Source organism: Pongo abelii, chromosome 22 (genome assembly GCF_028885655.2).
Source record: "Pongo abelii isolate AG06213 chromosome 22, NHGRI_mPonAbe1-v2.0_pri, whole genome shotgun sequence".
Taxonomy (NCBI): domain Eukaryota; kingdom Metazoa; phylum Chordata; class Mammalia; order Primates; family Hominidae; genus Pongo; species Pongo abelii.
The window spans coordinates 54,938,016-54,957,824 of NC_072007.2; the positions used below are offsets into that span (position 1 = coordinate 54,938,016).

General features: G+C 45.8%; 2 protein-coding genes across 4 annotated transcripts in view; both read right to left on the reverse strand.

The window, feature by feature from the left end:
- Positions 1 to 19,809, reverse strand: part of TSPEAR (thrombospondin type laminin G domain and EAR repeats) — a 73,424-nt gene extending 53,615 nt beyond the window's left edge. The window contains exon 1 of the mRNA XM_024239286.3: positions 19,595 to 19,809. Within this exon, the coding sequence (XP_024095054.3) occupies positions 19,595 to 19,693 (99 nt within the window). The 5' untranslated portion in view covers positions 19,694 to 19,809. The remainder of the gene's footprint in view (positions 1 to 19,594) is intronic.
- Positions 1,547 to 10,558, reverse strand: LOC100443976 (keratin-associated protein 10-3). Of its 3 annotated transcripts, XM_063720918.1 has the most exons (3): positions 10,097 to 10,558; positions 2,070 to 2,318; positions 1,862 to 1,967 (listed from the first exon to the last, which is right to left on the reverse strand). In XM_063720918.1, exons 1-3 carry the CDS (start codon positions 10,556 to 10,558, stop codon positions 1,881 to 1,883), a joined length of 798 nt encoding a protein of 265 aa, XP_063576988.1. In that variant the 3' UTR covers positions 1,862 to 1,880. The 3 variants fall into 3 exon arrangements, with proteins under 3 accessions (XP_063576989.1, XP_063576988.1, XP_063576990.1); XM_063720920.1 differs by lacking the exons at positions 1,862 to 1,967; positions 2,070 to 2,318 and having other exon boundaries at positions 9,782 to 10,099; positions 10,223 to 10,558; XM_063720919.1 differs by lacking the exon at positions 10,097 to 10,558 and having other exon boundaries at positions 1,547 to 2,636.

The window sequence follows — 19,809 nt, forward strand, 5'->3', positions numbered from 1 at the left end:
ATGAACACTCTGCACTAGCGATGCCATTTCTAGGAATTTAGGCAAAAATGTACCTGAGTGTGGAAAGGTATATGGTAGAAACACCCACAGAGGTGTTAGAAATAGAACTCAGAGTCGTAAGGAAAACGAGCGCTTAGACAAAGGACTTTTTAGCAAAGCAAATTTATCTTTGCACGAAGTGCCTCTCGTGTGGCCGGTTGCCATGAGAGCAGACAGAACAAAGGAGAGTGAAAGTTTTTATTTTTGACTCAAATCCTGCCCCTGTGCCCTTTTTTAACTGGCTGGGGTCGGACCACACAATCTAAGCTAGACCCGATTGGCTAAACATTTAGGGGAAGAGGTCGTCTGTGGCCAGCTAGAGAGTCAGTCTTTTCTTAAATAAGGAAAGGAATGTGAGCTGGTGCTGATGAGGCCACTGGTGCTGTGGCATGCCTGGGCGTGTAGGAAAAGCAGAAAGAAGGAAAGAAGAAGAAAGACATGGGGAGGGGTACTGGGAATTAAACAATAAAGGACTGATTAGGCTGTTTGAAGAGAAACCTTGCCATATCTCACAAGAGGTATTGTTTGTAATAATGAAAAACTGGAGAGACATTCAGGGCCATCCACCTGGCGTTGCAGACATCAAGTGCGGCGTGTCCACACTTTGGAATGCTGCGCACCTTGCTGAAGAAAACCATGAGAAAATATTTTTTTTTAAATCAACCTGGCAAAAAAAAGAATAATGTGTACCCCCCGCATTGTGATTGTATAGCTGTGGAGAAGTAAAGACTCAGGGCCTCTTGCGGGCAACGTGGTGACGGCCACACCTCGCCAGCATCCCTTGCCTGCAGTTGCATTTCTAGGAGTCTGTTTTCAGATTTGCTTAATCCTGTTTGAAAGCACATCTGGATACATCTGGACCTGTGTGTCCATGTGTTTCTCTTGCCCTCTGGTCTGCATGTGTCCCCACGCTGTCCCAGGCTTCCTCTGCCATTGGGGCCTTCCTGTTCCCACCGGCCCTCCGCCCACCCAGCCCAGCACAGGGAGCTCTGGAGGCCGCGTCTCTGTTCTCTGCATCCCAGCTGTAGGAATGCAGGAACAGAGGGCGTCCCTGAGTGTATGTGAGTGTGCGCAGGAGGCCAGGATGCCCAAGCTGTCCCTGAGTGGAACTCCCTGAGCGCAGGGACAGCTGGAGCCCAAGTCTCCCCCCGTCTCCCACCTCCCAGCACAGCTGCCAGGCCTGCCACCCCCTGGGACAGCCCCAACCCTTGCCATGGGAAGGAGCTGCTTCTACCCACAGTGAGTGGGGCGTTGGCCCAAGCCATGTGGTGTCTGTGGGACTCAGCCAGTGAACAAGGCTTTTGGGCCCCACAGGACCTGGGAGGGGAGCCGGACAGCAGAACGTGCCACGAGGTGGACAGGAGCTTCCAGATGTCACACAAGAGCCCCCCGAGGCCCCCCAGCTGGGGAAGTAAAGAGATCCAAGGGGCCCAGCCCCCCCAGAGCCAGGCCAGGCCCCACTCTGCCCGCTCCCGCCCTGGGTATGGAGAGTCAGCACAGAGTCAGCTGGGGCCGCAGACGCTTTATTGGTGCTCAGAGGCAGAAGGTGACACTCCTGGGTGCGAGACCCGGGTCAGGAGGGCCCATCCCCAACCAGCGACCAGCAGAGGGTTGTGGTCTGCAGCCAGGAAGCACCATGAGGAGCAGCCAGGGCTCGCCTGCCCCGGGGGAGGTCAGGGAGGAGCCAGTGAGCATCTCAGACCCCACCCCTTGGCTGGGCGGCTGTGGGTGGGGCTGCTCCTTCTCTGTGTTGAGCTGTGCTAAGGCTGGGTGGGCTGGGAGGTCCAAGGATTGGCAGGGAGGTGGGGCCTGAGCCCGGCTGGCCATGGGGGACACAGCCGTCAGCAGCTGGACTTCTGGCCTGAGGAGAAGCTGCAGGAGGCTGGGTGGGAGCACACGGGGCGGCAGAGGAGGGACACGCAGGAGGCCTGGCGGCAGCAGCTGGGTTGACAGGAGGAGGTGGGGGCACAGCAGGAGGAGACAGGCACGCAGCAGGCCGGCCTGCACACAGGGCGGCAGAGGAGGGACACAGAGGAGGAGGGTCTGCAGCAGGAGGTGGTGCGGCAAGCCGGCTGGCAGCTAGACTGCTGGCAGCACAGAGAGGAAGCCCCAGAGCAGACAGGCACACAGCAGACGGGCTTGCAGCAGACGGGCTTGCAGCAGATGGGCACACAGCAGGCCTGCTGACACAGGGAGGAGGTGCTGCAAGCCAGCTGGCAGCTAGACTGCTGGCAGCATGAAGAGGAATCCTCAGAGCAGGTGGGCACACAGCACACAGGCTTGCAGCAGACGGGCACGCAGCAGGCCTGCTGGCAGGGGGAGGAGGTGCAGTAAGCCGGCTGGCAGCTAGACTGCTGGTAGCATGAGGGTGTGCAGGAGCTGGTGCAGCCTGATTGGCAGGGGTTGGGCTCACAGGTTGCCTGGCAGCAGGGGCTGGACACACAGTTCACTGGGGTGCAGACCAGGGTCAGGCAGGGGGCCGGGGCACAGCAGCTGGGGGTGCAGCAGGGGGGCTCACAGCAGCTCTCTGTGCAGTCGTCCACTCGCCAGGAGTCGGTGCAAGCGCTGGAGCAGATGGACATGGTGGATGCAGCCATGCTGGAGTGGGGAGGAGGTGAGCTGGGGGAGGTGTGTGAGTGAGTGAGTGTGTGTGTGAGTGAGTGTGTGTGAGCCTGTCGGCTGCTGGGGCTTTTATATGCCCAGGGCCTGTGTTTTCCCAGCAGCAGACTCAGCAACGCCCTCCCCTTCCGTGTTGGTGTTTGGAGCCGGGAGGACCCTCATTATTTCTGCTTCCTTTTCCATGACTTGTCCTCACTCTGCTCCTAACACTTGGCTGGTCCTGGGCAGGGCCGGCGCCCCTGGCTGAGCCTGTCCCCCGGGAACACCAGGAGGAAAGGTGCAGCCTCTCTGGGGCTGACCTGGTGACTTCCACCTGGCAGGTCCCATGACTGTGCCCGGCGTGGGCTCTCGGCCCGGGGGAGGCCCAGCCTCTGTCTGCAGGGACCTCACAGGGTGGGCTGGTGTGGCTGCGATTGGGAGAGCCAGGACGGAGGTGCCTGTGTTGGGAAAAGACACTTGAGGACAGCGCTTCCTGGCGGGCTCTGGGATCTTCTGAGATCCTGATGTCTGCCAAGGGCAGGAGGACAGGGAGGACCTCCTCTCCCCTAAGAAGGAGATGGAGTGTTCTGGCAAGGCCTCTGGACAGTCAGCTCATTAGGAGGACAAGGTTTGGCGACTGGCCTTTGGGTCTGGAGTGCCGTCCCCTGGAGCCCTGGTCAGGTGTCCTGAGAGGGGCGGGTGCAGATCCGGGCCTGGGGGAGGGGAGGGGCCTCTGCCTTGGGGAGGTGGATGTGGAATGAGGGTCACTGGAGAGTGAAGGACACTTGGGGTGGGCAAAGCCAGCCTGTGCTTGGGAGGTCACCAGGCAGGATGGGCCCTGACCCCGGGGCAGGGACCATCACAGGCGAGCTCCTCTGTCTTGGGGCCTGAGCCCAGCACGGCCTGAGCCCAGCACGGCCTGAAGCTGGTTCTCACCAGGAACTAGCAACATCTCCCAATGTCCTTCCAGCCTCTTTCAGCTGGGGATGAGGCTACGGCAGCCTGGGACGGGCTTTCATGGTGGCCCAGAAAGCCTATAGTGCTAGGGAGGCTCACTGGAAGCTCTCCTGTCATAGTGTAGCAGGAGGTGAGCAGGCCCCTGGTCACCAGAACCTTTCTCTGTTGTCCTGCAGGGCCAGTTAAGGCAGCAAGCCGAGAAATAGAAATGAGACGTGAACCTCTGTTATTCGCAGGTGACACAATTGTCCACCTAAAGATCTGAGTCACTGCCATTGTGACTTTCACCGGCCATGTTCAGCGGCTGGACGTGGGATAAACTCACAGCCCCCAACAGCCCCTCCCTGCACATCTGCCTCGCCATTGTGATGGAAATTCCACCTGAACCTGGGGCCTCCAGCACGTGCAAGTCACTCTGCCCTCCATGGCTGTTGTCAAACAAGCCCCTCCGACCTCTCAGGGGTGATGTCTGTGAAGACTCAGCTCCCGACAAGAGCCTCTCATCTGAAGACGCAGGGCAGTCAGCACTGGGAGCCAGGGTGCGAGCTGAAGGGAAGCCGAGGCAGCTTCGTTCCCTAATGGAGAATGAGGGGGAGGGTCCCACAGACCTGGAGCCACAAGTTATAGCATTTGACTGTAGTGACAGCTTGGGCGATCTTAGAAAATGACCCCCCTAGTAGCACTGATGATGAAGCTGGCAAGGTCAGAGCATGTGGCTACGCCAGGCAGCATTCCAAGCACTTGGCATCTATTAATTCACTTAATTTTGGCATTAACTTCTTGTCGAAGTTACTATGGACAGACACGGAAGCCTCAGCAGAGAGGTTGAGCAATCTGCTCAAAGTCACACAGAAAACAGTGACAGAACCAGGACTAGAAGCCAGCCGGTCTGTGCATAGGATCTGCGTTCTCAACTGGTGCGTCTCAGATTCCAAAAAAAAAAAATATTGAAGATGAAAGATAGCAAGTCTTCAATACCAAATTTAATACCAAACAGCTGGATTAAAAATTCACATCAGAAGCAGAAGAGCAAAATTAATACCACAGAGAATCAATTCAATTTTAAGTCCAAACATGAGTTCTTCCGAACACCAAGGTAAAGGATAAAACCCACAAATATAATGAGAGAAAAGATAACAAACAGAGTGTATATTTAGCTGAGACAAAACATGAAAATTCAATTGATAGGGAGAAAAAAATAAGATCAAAGTAATAATCAAAGAAATAATTGTGGATCAGGTATTCTGGGCTGAATGGACAGAGGTGTGTGTATTTGGAGTAGAAGAACTTAATGAATTTCAAGAAAATCAGGCCTTCAGAGCCCACACTAGACATGCATTGACAAGTTTTTCAATGTAGAAGACCTAAGAACAGGCCTCTCACAGGCAAGACGAATAATACACGATCTGGAAATGAACTGCATTAGGCTGACCTCAGACCCCTGTCCCACTAACTAGGGTATGGCAATATCCTCAGAGCTTCCAGGGCAATCTTTGGTGGACTAAGGTTCTAATTTTCCTTTTTTCAAATTATTACATCTTTCTCAAATAAAGATAACAGCAATCTATTTTCACAAAAGCAAGAGCTTAGAAAGTACTCCACCCAGGTATCCCTCTTGGAAAAAATACTTAAGGAAATATGACAAATGGCAAAGTGATTGTTACGGATGGAATGTTTGTATTCTCCCAAAATTCACACGTTGAGACCCTAATTCCAATATGATGGTATGAAGAGGTGGGGCCTTTGGGAGGTAATTAGGTCAGGAGGGTGGAGCCCTCAAAAATGGGATTTGTGCCCTTTAAAGAAGAAGCCCTGGAGAGATTATCTGGGCCATGTGAGGTCAGCAAGAAGGTGGCTGTCTGTAGACCAGGAAGAGAGCCCTCTCCAGAACCCCACCATGTGGCACCCGGACTGATCCTGGACTTCCAGCCACCAGAACTGGGAGAAAGAAATGCCTGCTGCTCAAGACCCTTCAGTCCACGGCAATTTGTTATAGCAGCCCCAACTGACTATGACAGAGAAGAAGCAAAGACCAGAGCTCCAGAATGTAGAGGCTGGGCTATCAAAGGGCTGGCCCAGATACAAAGACAGGAAGACACTGACCTGTGTCCAGATAACCAATGTGCTCAGTTATAACTGCAAATGCAAATTTCACATCTTTTATAACAGATGCATACGACAGATGCATATTCAATATCCTAATTGAATAGCAATGATAAGATTCTAATACTTTACTGCATGCTAATGTGAGAGGCCACTAACCACACGTGGCTCTCGAGTGCTTGAAATGTGGCTCATGCCACTTGATGAAATGGTAACATTCTGGATGTACCGGGTTAAATAAGATCTATTATTAAATTAATTTCACCTGTTCCTTTTGCCATCTTTAAATGTGGCTGTTATAATATTTAGGATTGTATGTGTCGTTCTGTTTCTACTGGAATATGCTGTATGTTGCTTTCAATTAAACAAGAAAGACTGAGAAGCGGGTGGGGGTGGACCCATGGGCTGATGTTGAGGAGAGCAAGATTAATTCTGTTTTAAGTAGAAATTCTTAAATTGCAGTTCCATTCCTCACTTTAATAGTTAAAAAATAAACATAAAGGTAAACTTAAAAGCTATTTATTAGTACAATTAAAAACAGAATGTATATTTTTCAAAACAGCAAATAAAAGTAGAAGAGAAAAAACAAACCGTGGTGGATATTCTAAAGACGGAAAAGCAACCGAAACAGGAGAAAAACCTCAAAAGCAGAGAAGACCATGAAAATGTGAGGATGAGGAGCGAAGCAGCCAGTTGGAAAGGAAAGGAAATTGCTCCTGATGTTTCCTATTAGATGAAAACATTTCTCAAAACGGTTTATAAAATAAAAACCGAAATAAGGTAACTAATGTCACAATTAAACAGTAACAGGAGGGAAAAGAGACGTCTCCCAGGTCTGATGGCTGTGGGGGTCCACACAGAGCCTCCTCTCCCACCCTCCCCAAGGAGTGACCCACACAGCCTAGAAATGGGGACTCCCGCACTAGCAGGGCCGCCACATCCCACAGGATGAGCCAAAGGGAGGGCAGCCTGGCTCAGGACTCCCTGAAGATGCAGAAACCGTGTTCCCTTACAGAGTCCCACCCAGTGGGGAGACATGGGCACTTGGCTAGGCCAGCTGGCCAAGGGCTGTGGGAGATGGGTGGCAAAGGGCACCAGGATCTGGGAGCCCTAGCATGAGAAGTCCCCTCCCAGTCCTTGTGTGGTGAGTCCCCCACCGCCACACACACATCCCACCCCCGCTTCACAAGCAGGGTGGAGGCTGCACACACACAGTCCTGGGGCTCAGGGCAGGGCAGCCTCACTCTGGGCTACTGATCAGACCCAGGACACAGAGAGGGCTGGGGACAGCCCTTCCTGCCGTGCCTGCTCCCCTTGTCCTGATGGCTGGGCTGGGAGCTTGCAAAGGAAAATGACAGTGACAAGGGGCCTGTGTCCTTCTGTCCTGGCAGCCTGTGACACTTGGACAGGGACTTCCAACTGTGTATTGCATTTGCACAGACATGCCATCAAAACTGCAAAGGAATAAATGACTGCTGGGACAAGTTAATAGATACAGTGGTTCAAAGGAAAAGACCTACTCAAGAATTAAGGAATCCTTGCGAACAACAGGGGAAGGTTACAGAAAATTTCCAGATATTCTTAAGAATTAAGAAGTTGCGCTGGGCACGGTGGCTCACGCCTGTAATCCCAGCACTTTGGGAGGCCAACGCAGGCAGATTGTGATGTCAGGAGTTCAAGACCAGCTTGGCCAATATGGTGAAACCCAGTCTCTACTAAAAATACAAAAATTAGCCAGGCGTGGTGGTGTGCACCTGTAGTCCTAGCTATTCAGGAGGCTGAGGCAGAAGAATAGCTCGAACCCTAGAGGCAGAGGTTGCACTGAGCGGAGATCGCTCCACTGCACTCCAGCCTGGCAACAGAGTGATACCCGCTCTCAAAAAACAAAACAAAACAAAACAAACAAAAGGCCGGGTGCAGCGGCTCATGCCTGTAATCCCAGCACTTTGGGAGGCCAAGGCGGGTGGATCACAAGGTCAGAAGTTCAAGACCAGCCTGGCCAAGATGGTGAAACCCCGTCTCTACTAAAAATACAAAAAAATTAGCTGGGCCTGGTGGCCTGCGCCTTAATCCCAGCTACTCAGGAGGAGAGGCAGGAGAATCCCTTGAACCCAGGAGGTGGAGGTTGCAGTGAGCCGAGATTGCACCACTGCACTCCAGTCTGGGCAACAGAGCCAGACTCCGTCTAAAAAAAAATAGAAGTTGCTCCAGGGATTCCCAGTTCTGGAAACCTGTTGGTGAGATTGTTTGACCCATCATCCTGCTGAAAACAATTGAAAACACTAGGAAGAATCTTCCTAGTTGCAACAGGAAACTGGAAAAGGAATAAAGAATTACAGGATTACAGGCCCAAATCAAAGGCAGGGGTCTTTGCCCTTTTTGTGCAAGGGAACTTCCGGGCCACCTCGTGAAAGCTTTGGAGGTTTTCAGATGAGTAAAAGGAAACCAACTTCATGAAAACACGGCTATTACACTATGAAAAAGCAAACTGATGATATAGCTTGTACTTCCCTAGGGAACATGTGCCTGGTGGGACCTAGCAGGTGCATCTCGCGCTACCGTAATTATGAAACAGCAGTGGCCAGAATGAGGTTTTGAGCATTTGCAGCCGGCATAATGTGACGCCACGCATCTCATTCCTGTTGGTGACAAAGCTGCAGGTGCCGCCGTAGGTGGTGTCGGCTACATTCACAGTTGATTGAAACACTACATTTCAGTTAGATGTTTGGGAAAATAAGGATGCATTTTTTTTTCTTCTCATCCAAGCTCACCGACCCCAGGTGAACGACTCTTGCTCTAACCCATAGCATTTAGAAACACCCAGAATTCACTTCGTTCTTGAGGACATTTGCTGGTCTGGCAATTTTAAATTTAGGATTGAATAGTTTTGCAGGATGAAGAGGACAGAAACCGAAGCCAAGAGCCCCCCTGGTGATGGGGTCTAAAGAAGACCATCCCTACATGAAGCTAGAGACTGCATGGGCTGCACCCTCAGAGAAGAGGGAGTCAGAGGTAGCATGGGCTTATGACCATCCCAGAGGCTGCTGGCTGCCTGGGGACTCAGCACGCCCAGAAGAGAACATCCTACCCCAACAAGCCTGCCCTCATTCTGCTTTGCAGCCCAAACTGGCACCTTTTGGGTGGCCCACACAAATCGAAGTCATGAATTTAGTTGAAGGTGGTCCTGAAATCAGAGGGTTCCTCACATAAGGCAAAAGCAAACACACCTTTCTTAGAGGCCTCAAAAATGCCCACAAATACTTTCGAAGGACAAGGGTGGTTACTCAGCCACAAACAGCGAAGCACACAAGGAAACAAGACACCATGAGTGAGAACTGGCGGAAATGACAGAAAGCTGAAATGGACCCACAGAGACTTCAGGCATTGGGATGACCGTACACGGAACACGGACTGTCGAACAAACGTACACAGATACTTTGAAATAAGAGATCAGCTCTAAAATGTCTTCCAGGAATGAGAAATATTTATTTTATTTAATAAGAGAGGGCTGGTGAGAAGATAGTGAGTGGGGGTCGGACAGGCAGAGGAAGGAGAGAGGGTGAGGAGCCGAGCCCAGGGAGAGGCCAGGCCTGGTGGCTGTGGGGGATTCACAGAGAAGGGCACCCCCAGGGCCTGGAGACGCTGAGGCTGGCAGGGGAACCCCACAACAGCAGACCCAGCACAGCGGGAAGTCAGGACTGGCTCCACCCCCCTGTTCTGTCAGCCTGGATGCAGCTCAAGGCCAGAGTCCTGAAGCTCCCACCCCACACAGCACACCAAAGTTCTTCCCACAGGGTTTGCCAGATATGCAAAAAAGACCTCTGAGAGGGCACAGTGGTCTTTATTTGTTGACAGACTGATCACTCACATAGGGCAGGACACAGTGACCACTGGCTGGCCAGGATGGAGATGAGGGTGTGGGAGAGATGCATGCCTGGAGGGAACTCGGCAAGAAAGCTCAGCATTGCTGGCTGGAGGTGCAGTGGCTCTGGGCAGAGGAGACTCAGACAGAGCTCAGGGCTGCAAGGATTTTCGGAAGTCAGAGTTGGCCCTGGAACAACTCTGGAGAAACGGGACCTGCCCGTCAGCAGCTGGACTTCTGGCCTGAGGAGAGGCCGCAGCACGCGGAAGAGAGGCGGGAGCACGTGGGGCGGCAGAGGAGGGACACGCAGGAGGCCGGGCGGCAGCAGCTGGGCTGGCAGGAGGAGGCAGGGGCACAGCAGGAGGGGATGGGCACACAGTAGGTAGACCTGCACACGGGGCGGCAGAGGAGGGACACGGAGGAGGAGGGTCTGCAGCAGGAGGTGGTGCCGCAAGTCGGCTGGCAGCTAGACTGCTGGCAGTATGAAGAGGAAGCCCCAGAGCAGATGGGCACACAGCAGATGGGCTTGCAGCAGACAGGCTTGCAGCAGACGGGCACATAGCAGGACTGCTGACATGGGGAGGAGGTGCAGCAAGCTGGCTGGCAGCTAGACTGCTGGCAGCATGAAGAGGAATCCTCAGAGCAGGTAGGCACGCAGCACACAGGCTTGCAGCAGATGGGCACACAGCAGACTGGCTTGCAGCAGACGGGCACACAGCAGGCCTGCTGGCAGGGGGAGGAGGTGCAGCAAGCCGGCTGGCAGCTAGAGGGCGTGCAGGAGCTGGTGCAGCCTGATTGGCAGGAGCTGGGCTCACAGGCTGCCTGGCAGCAGGGGCTAGACACACAGCTCACTGGGGTGCAGACCAGGGTCAGGCAGGGGGCCGGGGTGCAGCAGCTGGGGGCACCGCAGGGGGGCTCGCAGCAGCTCTCTGGGCAGGCGTCCACCTGCCAGGAGTCAGAGCAAGTGCTGGAGCAGATGGACATGGTAGACGCAGCCATGCTGGGGTGGGGAGGAGGTGAGCTGGGGGAGACGTGAGTGAGTGAGTGAGTGAGTGATCGTGCCAGGTCTCTGAGTGGTCGGAACCTTTATACCCCTCTGTGTTGATTGTGCTGCCCCTGCCTGGCTTTGAGAAGCCTTCCTCTTCCTTGTTGTTGTTGTAGGCACTGTTGTGTTAGTAGTGTTGGTTCATTGTTTGTGGATGTTCTGGTTTGTGAGGCTCCTGACCGGAGTTGGGGCTTCCCTAATGTGGGTTTGTCCATAGATAAACTAGTAGAAATATATTGATTGCATCAAAGCACACTGCAGAAGCAGGGACAGTGGCAATTAGGAGATATTCTGGAATTGACAGCCCTCTGCTCCATCCCAGGAGGAGTTTGCACTTAAAAAAAGACTTCTACACCTAAGGGGGATGAGGTTAGGAGAACCTCAGTTTCTGGGCCTTGAGGAAAGGGAGAGATGTGTTCTGCTGTGGACAAGTTTGCTGATGCTCAGTTGGCCTGGCCGCACGGTGAGATCCACCCTGTGGGTTGACACTGCTGGTTGTCAGTGGGAACCATGGGGCATATTTCTGCTGGGGGTGAGCCCTGGGGCAGGTGTGAGGGAATAGTGTCTTCCTGGGCAGAGACTGGCTCACAGAGGGGAGCAGGGAGGCAGCTGCAGGCCCAGCACAGTAGGGATGGAGATGAGGGGCAAGCACCTTTGTTTCATTTCATGTTGAACTGTTATGGGGCCTTCCCCCAGTGGTGTGCACTATAGTGTTCACACCTTCTCCTCTCACATCTCAGGCAACATTACCTGCAATGGTGTCCTTGGGAACTCCAAGGTCTCTTCCCTTATGGGCCAGAAAGTCATCAGAATGTATTAGTTCTACTGTTGGCTCCTGGACATTGTCGTAGTAAATGTACAAATAAAAGGGTCTGATTGCAGAGCCTTGTCTCACAAATACCTATACACCTGTGTGTATCAGCCCATGCCTGTGCTCGGGATCATACCTGTGTGCTAGTAAGCCCCCAAAGTTCTGATCATGGATCCCTCATCTCCTCACTCTATGATCACTATTTTCTACTAAATCTTTGAAATGGCAAAGGCAGAGGCTCTGATGATGCTCTAGGCTGCAGGGCTCTCCAGAATTAGGCCAGGGCTCCACTGAGTGCTTGGTGGGGGCCCATAAGCTGCAGGGTTTGAAGCCTCTGACCTTTGATGGGTATGGCTAAGGGCTCTGTTGGAGGACTACCTGGCAAAGTCAGGCTACAATGGAAAAATATTATTTCATAGAAATAATAGCTGAACACAGACTGGCAAATTGGATGAAGAGTCAAGACCCATCAGTGTGCTGTATTCAAGAGACCCATCTCACTTGCAAAGACACACATAGGCTCAAAATAAAGGAATGGAGGAAAATTTACCAAGCAAATGGAAAGCAACATAAGCAGGGGTTGCAATCCTAGTCTCTGATAAAACAGACTTTAAGCCAACAAAGATAAAAAAAAGACAAAGAAGGGCATTACATAATGATAAAGGGATCAATTCAATGAGAAGAGCTAATCATCCTAAATATATATGCACCCAATACAAAAGCACCCAGTTTCATAAAACAAGCTCTTAGAGACCTACAAAGAGACTTAGACTCCCACACAATAATAGTGGGAGACTTTAACACCCTGCTGTCAATATTAGACAGATCAACATGACAGAAAATTAACAAGGATATTCAGAACTTGAACTCAGCTCTGGATCAAATGGACCTAACAGACATCTACAGAACTCTCCACCCCAAATCAACAGAAGATACATTCTTCTCAGTGTCACATGGCACTTATTCTAAAATTGACCACATAATTGAAAGTAAAACACTCCTCAGCAAATACAAAAGAACTGAAATCATAACAAAATCTCCCAGACCACAGTGCAATCAAATTAGAACTCAAGATTAAGAAACTCACTCAAAACCACACAACTACATGGAAATTGAACAACCTGCTCCTGAATGACTCCTGGGTAAGTAATGAAATTAAGGCAAAAATCAAGAAGTTATTTGAAATCAATGAGAACAAAGAGACAATGTCCCAGCATCTCTGGAACACGGCTAAAGCAGTGTCAATAGGGAAATTTATAGCACTAAATGTCCACATCAGAAAGCTGGAAAGATCTCAGATCAACACCCTAACATCACAATTAAAAGAACTAGAGACACAAGAGCAAACAAATCCAAAGGCTAGCAGAAGATAAAAAATAACTAAGATCAGAGCAGAACTGAAGGAGATAGAGACACGAAAGACCCTTCAAAAAATCAATGAATCCAGGAGCTGGTTTTTTGAAAAAATTAACAAAATAGATAGACCACTAGCTAGACTAATAAAGAAGAAAAGAGGGAAGAATCAAATAGATGCAATAAAAAATGATAAAGGGGATATCACCACTGATCCCACAAAAATACAAACTACCATCAGAGAATACTATAAACACCTCTACACAAATAAACTAGAAAATCTAGAAGAAATGGGAAATTCCTGGACACATACACCCTCCCAAGACTAAACCAGGAAGAAGTTGAATCCCTGAATAGATTATAGCAAGTTCTGAAATTGAGGCAGTAATTAATAGTCTACCAACCAAAAAAAGCCCAGGACCAGATGGATTCACAGCCAAATTCTACCAGAGGTACAAAGAGTAGGTGGTACCATTCCTTCTGAAACTTTTCCAAACAACTGAAAAGGAGGGACTCCTCCCTAACTCATTTTATAAGACCAGCATCATCCTGATATGAAAATCTGGCAGACACAACAACAAAAAAAACTTCAGGCCAATATCCCTGATGAACATTGATGCAAAAATCCTCAGTAAAATACTGGCAAACTGAATCCAGCAGCATATCGAAAGCTTATACACCACAATCAAGTCAGCTTCATCCATGAGATGCAAAGCTGGCTCAACATATGCAAATCAATAAACGTAATCCATCACATAAACAGAACCAATGACGAAAACCACATGATTATCTCAATAGATGCAGAAAAGGCCTTCAAGAAAATTCAACATCCCTTCATGTTAAAAACTCTTAATAAACTAGATGTTAATAGAACATATCTCAAAATAATAAGAGGTATTTATGATAAACCCATAGTCAATATCATACTGAATGAGCAAAAGCTGAAAGCATTCCCTTTGAAAACCAGCACAAGACAAGGATACCCTCTCTCACCACTCCTATTCAACATAGTATTAGAAGTTGTGGCCAGGGCAATCAGGCAAGAGAAAGAAATAAAGAGTATTCGAATAGAAAAACAGGAAGTCAAATTATCTCTGTTTGCAGGTGACATGATTCTATTTTTAGAAAACCCCATTGTCTTGCTCAAAAATTCCTTAAGCTGATAAGCAACTTCAGCAAAGTCTCAGCATGCAAAATCAATGTGCAAAAATCACAAGCATTCCTACACACCAACAATACACAAGCAGATAGCCAAATCATGAGTGAACTCCCAGTCACAATTGCTACAAAGAGAATGAAATACCTAGGAACACAGCTAACAAGGGACGTGAAGGACCTCTTCAAGGAGAACTACAGACCACTGCTCAAGGAAATAAGAGAGGACACAAACAAATAGAAAAACATTCCATCCTCATGGATAGGAAGAATTGATATCATGAAAATGGCCATACTACCCAAAGTAATTTATAGATTCAATACTATTCCCATCAAACTACCACTGACATTCTTCACAGAATTAGTAACTTTCCAAAATTATTGAAAAACATTAATCTACATATCCAGGACCTCAGAAAACTCTAAGGTGGAGATACACAGAAGATATGCAGACATATCATAGTAAAAATACTGAAAGTCAAAAACAAGGAGAAAATCTTGAAAGCAGCAAGAGAAAAACAACTTATTTATAACGGAACCATAAGAAGAGCAACAGTTCACTTCTTATCAGAAACAATGGGCACCAGAAGGTAGTATGATGGTACATTCAAAGTGCTCAAAGAAAAAAAAGTCAGCCAAGGATTCTGTATCCAACAAAGTTATCTTTCAGAAATAAAGGCAAAATAAAGGCATTCCCAGATAAATCAAAACTGAGGGAATCTATTACCTGCAGGTGCATCTTACAAGTCATACTAGTGTTCTGCAGACCAAAAGCAAGCAACTCCAGACAGAAATTCAAATCCACAAAGAAAAACAAAACAGCAGTAAAAATAATTATGTAATTATAAAAAGTAGAACAAATGCATATTTTCTCCTTTATTCTCTTAACTGATTTTTAAAAAGCAATATAAAAATGTATATTTGGTATTGTTGGGCCTATAACATACAGAAATCTAATATATTTGGCAATAATAGTACAAAGGAGTTACATGGAAACAAAGCTATACTGTGCAAAGGAAGTTATTGAAGATAGTAATGTGAATCCACAGGAAAAAATGAAGAGGATCAGAAATGATAAAAAGGCTAATATAACAAATGATGTAAATATATACTTGTTCTTTCTTCTCTAAGCATCTTTAAAAGCCATAAAATTATAGGAAGTAATAAGTATAACAATATATTGTTGGGTTTTAACGTCTGTAGATGTAATATATATAACAACAAGACTACAAAAAGGACAAAAAGGAAAAGATTTGTACAGGAGCAATCTTTTTGTATCTCACTGGTATTAAGTTGGCACAAATCTGAAGTTGATCTTGATAAGTCAAAATAAGTATATGGTAAACCCCAGAGCAACCACTAAGGAAAAACTAAAACAGTGTCATGGGAAAACATAAAGAAATCAAAATGCTACATTAGGAAATATGCACTTAATATAAGAGAAAGTAGTGAAGAAAGAATATAAGGACAGTGGTGACAAAAAACCCCATAAAACCACAGAACCATATAAAACATATGGGAAATAAAAAGTAAACTAGTAGACATAAATCCAAGTACAGTTGATTTTCATTGTTAGTAGTAATTACATAAAGTCATTGCAAATACTGAATTAGAAAATAATATACCATTGTTCCTAGGGGAAACACAGAGTTTGGTTCTTGTAATCCTCTGGTCACAGTTTCAACTATCAACATATAATCGAGTGTTATATGTGTTTAATAATTATTGTTTATTCATTAACACTGAACTCAGCCAACAGTACTACAACTTATGCCATAACAAAGCTTCTCTAACATACATATTTTCTCTATAAGGCACATCACAGCCTTTTTGCACTTAGGAACACTGAACAGCCCCTTCACCCCCATGCCTGAGGGCCATTTTAAACAGTAAAGTCACCCAAAAAAATCACAAAAATGTGAAAATGTGGCATTAAGTAGATTATAAAAAAAATGCTTATTTACAATATGAGAGCTGAAGCAAGAATGCAGAGTGTGCCTTGTTCAACCTTATCTGGGAACATGCATTTTGGGAGACTCAAATTTCTCACTAATCTGTGCATGTCAATGAATGACCACAAAAGTGCCATCAGTATTTATTTTGAGATTACAAATTAATTTTAGAGAGTAGCTGAATTTGCAAATACAAAATTCATAAAAAATGAGGTCAACTGTATATCAATAACAACATTAAATGTAAATAGATTAAATAACCCAATCAAAAGGCAGAGGCTGTCAGACTGGATTAAATAAAAAACAAGATGTAACTAGATGCTCTGTAAAGTAGGCATTCTTTATATTCCAATATACAACTAGATTGAAAGTAAACAGAAAGAGATAAATTATACAAACAACCACCACGAGAAAATTGGAGTAGCCCAACTGCTGTCCGATAAAATAAATTAAAAAAAAAAATTGTTACTAGAGATGAAGAGGAACACTTTATAATGATGAAAGGTCAACCTATCATGAAGGCATAATAAATATAAACATGTAGGTAAATAATAACAGAGCACCAAAATACATGAAGCAAAAGCTGACAGAAATGAAGGGAGAAATAGACAAGTCAACAATATTAATTGAATAGTTCAACACCATAATTTCAACAATGGATAGAATAACCAGGTAGAAGATCAACAAGAAAAAGGAAAACTTGAATACAATAAACCAATAAAGTGTAGCAGACATCTTTAGACTGTTCTACCTGATGACAGCAGAATATACATTTTTTTGAAATGCATATGCAGTATCGTCTAGGATAGGACATATGTTAGGTCATAAAATAAACCTCCAGTAAATTTAAAAGGGCAGAAATAATGCAAAGTATGTATTCTGGCCACAATAAAATAAAATTAGAAATCAATAATAGAAAAAAAAACTGGGGAAACACACAAATATGTGAAAATTAAACAGCACACTCTTATATAACCAACCAACAAGTCAAAAAAGAAACCAAAAGGAAAATCATAAAATCATCAAGATGAATAAAAATGAAACCCAAAATACCAGAACTTGTAAGATGCAGCAAAAGTATTGCTTAGAGAGAAGTTTATAGTTGTAAATATCTGTATTAAGAAAGATCTCAAATCAATAACCTAACCTACTTTAAGATGCTGGAGAAAGAAGAGCAAACTCAAAGCAAGCATAATGAAGGACATAATGAAGATTAAAGTAGAAATAAATAAAGAATTAAAACCAATTCTTCACAAACTCTTTCAAAAACTAAGAGGAAGTATTACTTCCTAACTCATTCTATGAGGCTAGTATTATTCTCATACCATAATCACACAAAGACATCTTAAGAAAAGAAAACTACAGACCAATACCACTATCTCTCATGATATGAATGCAAAACACTCAACAAGATACTAGCAATCTGAATCCAGCAACATAAAAGAAGAGTTATACACCATGGCTAAATGGGATTTATCCCTGGGATGCAAGATTGGTTTAATATCTAAAAATCAATTAATGTAACACAACATATCAACAGAATAAAAAACAAAAATAGCATGATTATAACAATAAATACAGAAAAAGCACTTGATAAAATCCACCATCCTTTCATGTTAAAAACACTCAATAAGATAGAGCAGGAAACTTGCTCAATTTGTTAAGGGCATCTATGAAGAATCCACAGTTAACATCATACTTAGTGGGAAAAAATAAAAAGCATTCATATTGGAAAAGAAGAAACAAATCATCTCTATTCACAGATGACGTGATCTTATATATAGAAAATCCTAAGAAATTCACTAAGAAACTGCCAGCTCAGCAAGGTTGCAGGACACCAGGTCAACACACAAAAATCAGTGGTATTTCAGGCCAGCGGTGGTAGCTCATGTCTATGATCTCAGCACTTTGGGAGGCCCAGACCAGCCTGGCCAACATGGCGAAACCGTGTCTCTACTAAAAATACAAAAATTAGCTAGGCATGGTAGTGTACACCTGTAATTCCAGCTACTCTGGAGGCTGAGGTGGAAGAATCGCTTGAACCCAGGAAACAGAGGTTGCAGTGAGCCGAGATTGCACCACTACATTCCAGCCTGGGTGACAGAGTGAAACTCTGTCTCAAAAATAAATAAATAAATAAATAATGGTATTTCTATATATTTGCAATGAACAAGCCAAACATGAAATTATTTATAATAGCATCAAAAAGGAAAAAATACTAGGACTAGATTTAACAAAATAATTATAAAATTTATACTCTGAAAACTATAAAACATTATTTTTGTTTTGTTAAGGAAGATGTAAATCAATGGAAAAGCATCATATGTTCATTAATCTGAAGTCCATGATCCACTCATGTTAATATTGTTAACATGACAATACTCCCCAAATTAACCTACAGATTTGTCCACTCTCAAGCTAACTTCTCTGTAGACATTCACAAGTTGATTATAAAATCAATATGTAATTACAAGGGACCCAGAATAGCCAAACCAAAATTTAAAAAGAGGAACAAAGTTGGATGACTCATAGTTCCCAATTTAAAGATTTACCACAATGCTACAGTAACCAAGACTGTGTGGTACAAATATATAAATAGACGAATGAATAAAATAAAATTGAGAGTCTGGAAATAAACCCACATATCTATAGTCAATTTATTTCTCACAAGGTTGTCAAGATCATTCAATGAGGAAAAAATAATCTCCTTAGCAAATGGTGTGGGGGCAACTGAATATCTACATACAAAAGAACAAAATTGACCCCCTACCTCACACCATATACAAAAATTAAATGGATTGAAGACTTACATGTAAGTACCAAGAGTATAAAACTCTTAGAAGAAAACATAAGGGTAAATCTTCATGACCTTGGATTTGGCATTGGATTCTTGGATATGATACCAAAAGTACAAGCAACACAATTAAAAAAACAGATAAATTGAACATCATCATGGTTTAAATGTTTTGTGCTCCAAAGGGCTCTACCAAGAAAGTAAAAGGAAAACACACAGAATGAAAGCAAATGTTTGCAAATCATATATCTGATAAGGGGCTCATCAAATATATAAAAAATTCTTTACAACTGAGCAATAAGAAATCCATTAATCCATGAAAAACTGGGCAAAAAATTTAAATGAACATTTCTCCAAGAAAGATGCACAAAGGGCCAGTACACACATGAGAAGTACTCAACACCACTGTTGGAAATGCAAATTCATTTTCATTTACTTCAGAAGGACCTGCTGCACAGATATGATATGCACTGTCCCAGAAACCGTGGGGAAGGGGACAGAGACAAACATTACTGTCTTCACCTTCCAAACTAGTAGGCAGAGGATGGGATGGGGCTTGTCTGTTAGATTTGGGATTGATGGCACTTCAAGTCTTAGAAAAATGGGTCTACAAAGTGTCCCTTTTTAGATGTGATTTTATTGTTAGCGCTGCCTGCCAAAGGATGTCAACATAAAAACTCTGAGCACTAGACCCTCGATTGCAGGAATTGGCTGTGCAAACCACTAGCAAATGGGCACACAGACTCTCACATACTTTCAGTGACAGGGACCTCACTACCTAGCAAGGCCAGCCACTCTTGATCCCAGAAAAACCCAGAGAATCCTTGACAAATGCCGCCCCTCAACCTGTGCACGAGTTGGTACTGGGAACCTCACAAACGAAAATTACGCTATTATAACACAAAGCGCAGAAAGTGCAACTGACCTTGGGTGGAAGACTGGGAACTCTCAAAGTTACAACGATGGAAAATTCTTCAGGGAAGAGGTCACACCGGGAGAAAATCCTGGATGCAGGGAAGCTCATGGTGCGGGGGGCGGCTGCTGAGAGCTGGAGTCCCCGTGCACCGTGAACCTGAACTATCCTGATCCCACTTGTGGCGCCATCAGAAGGGACCACTTCCGCCAGGATGTCCAGGGGGC

What these genes read in the sequence shown, in the direction of transcription:
- LOC100443976 (XM_063720918.1), bottom strand. Translation starts at nt 10,558, where the DNA reads ATGGCTGCGTCTACCATGTCCATCTGCTCCAGCACTTGCTCTGACTCC. An exon ending in TGCCCGTCTGCTGCAAGCCT is followed by an intron (nt 2,319 to 10,096) that starts GTCTGCTGCAAG and finishes GTCTGCTGCAAG; the next exon opens with CCTGTGTGCTGTGTGCCCAC. An exon ending in GCTGCAGACCCTCCTCCTCT is followed by an intron (nt 1,968 to 2,069) that starts GTGTCCCTCCTC and finishes TGCTGCCGCCAG; the next exon opens with GCCTCCTGCGTGTCCCTCCT.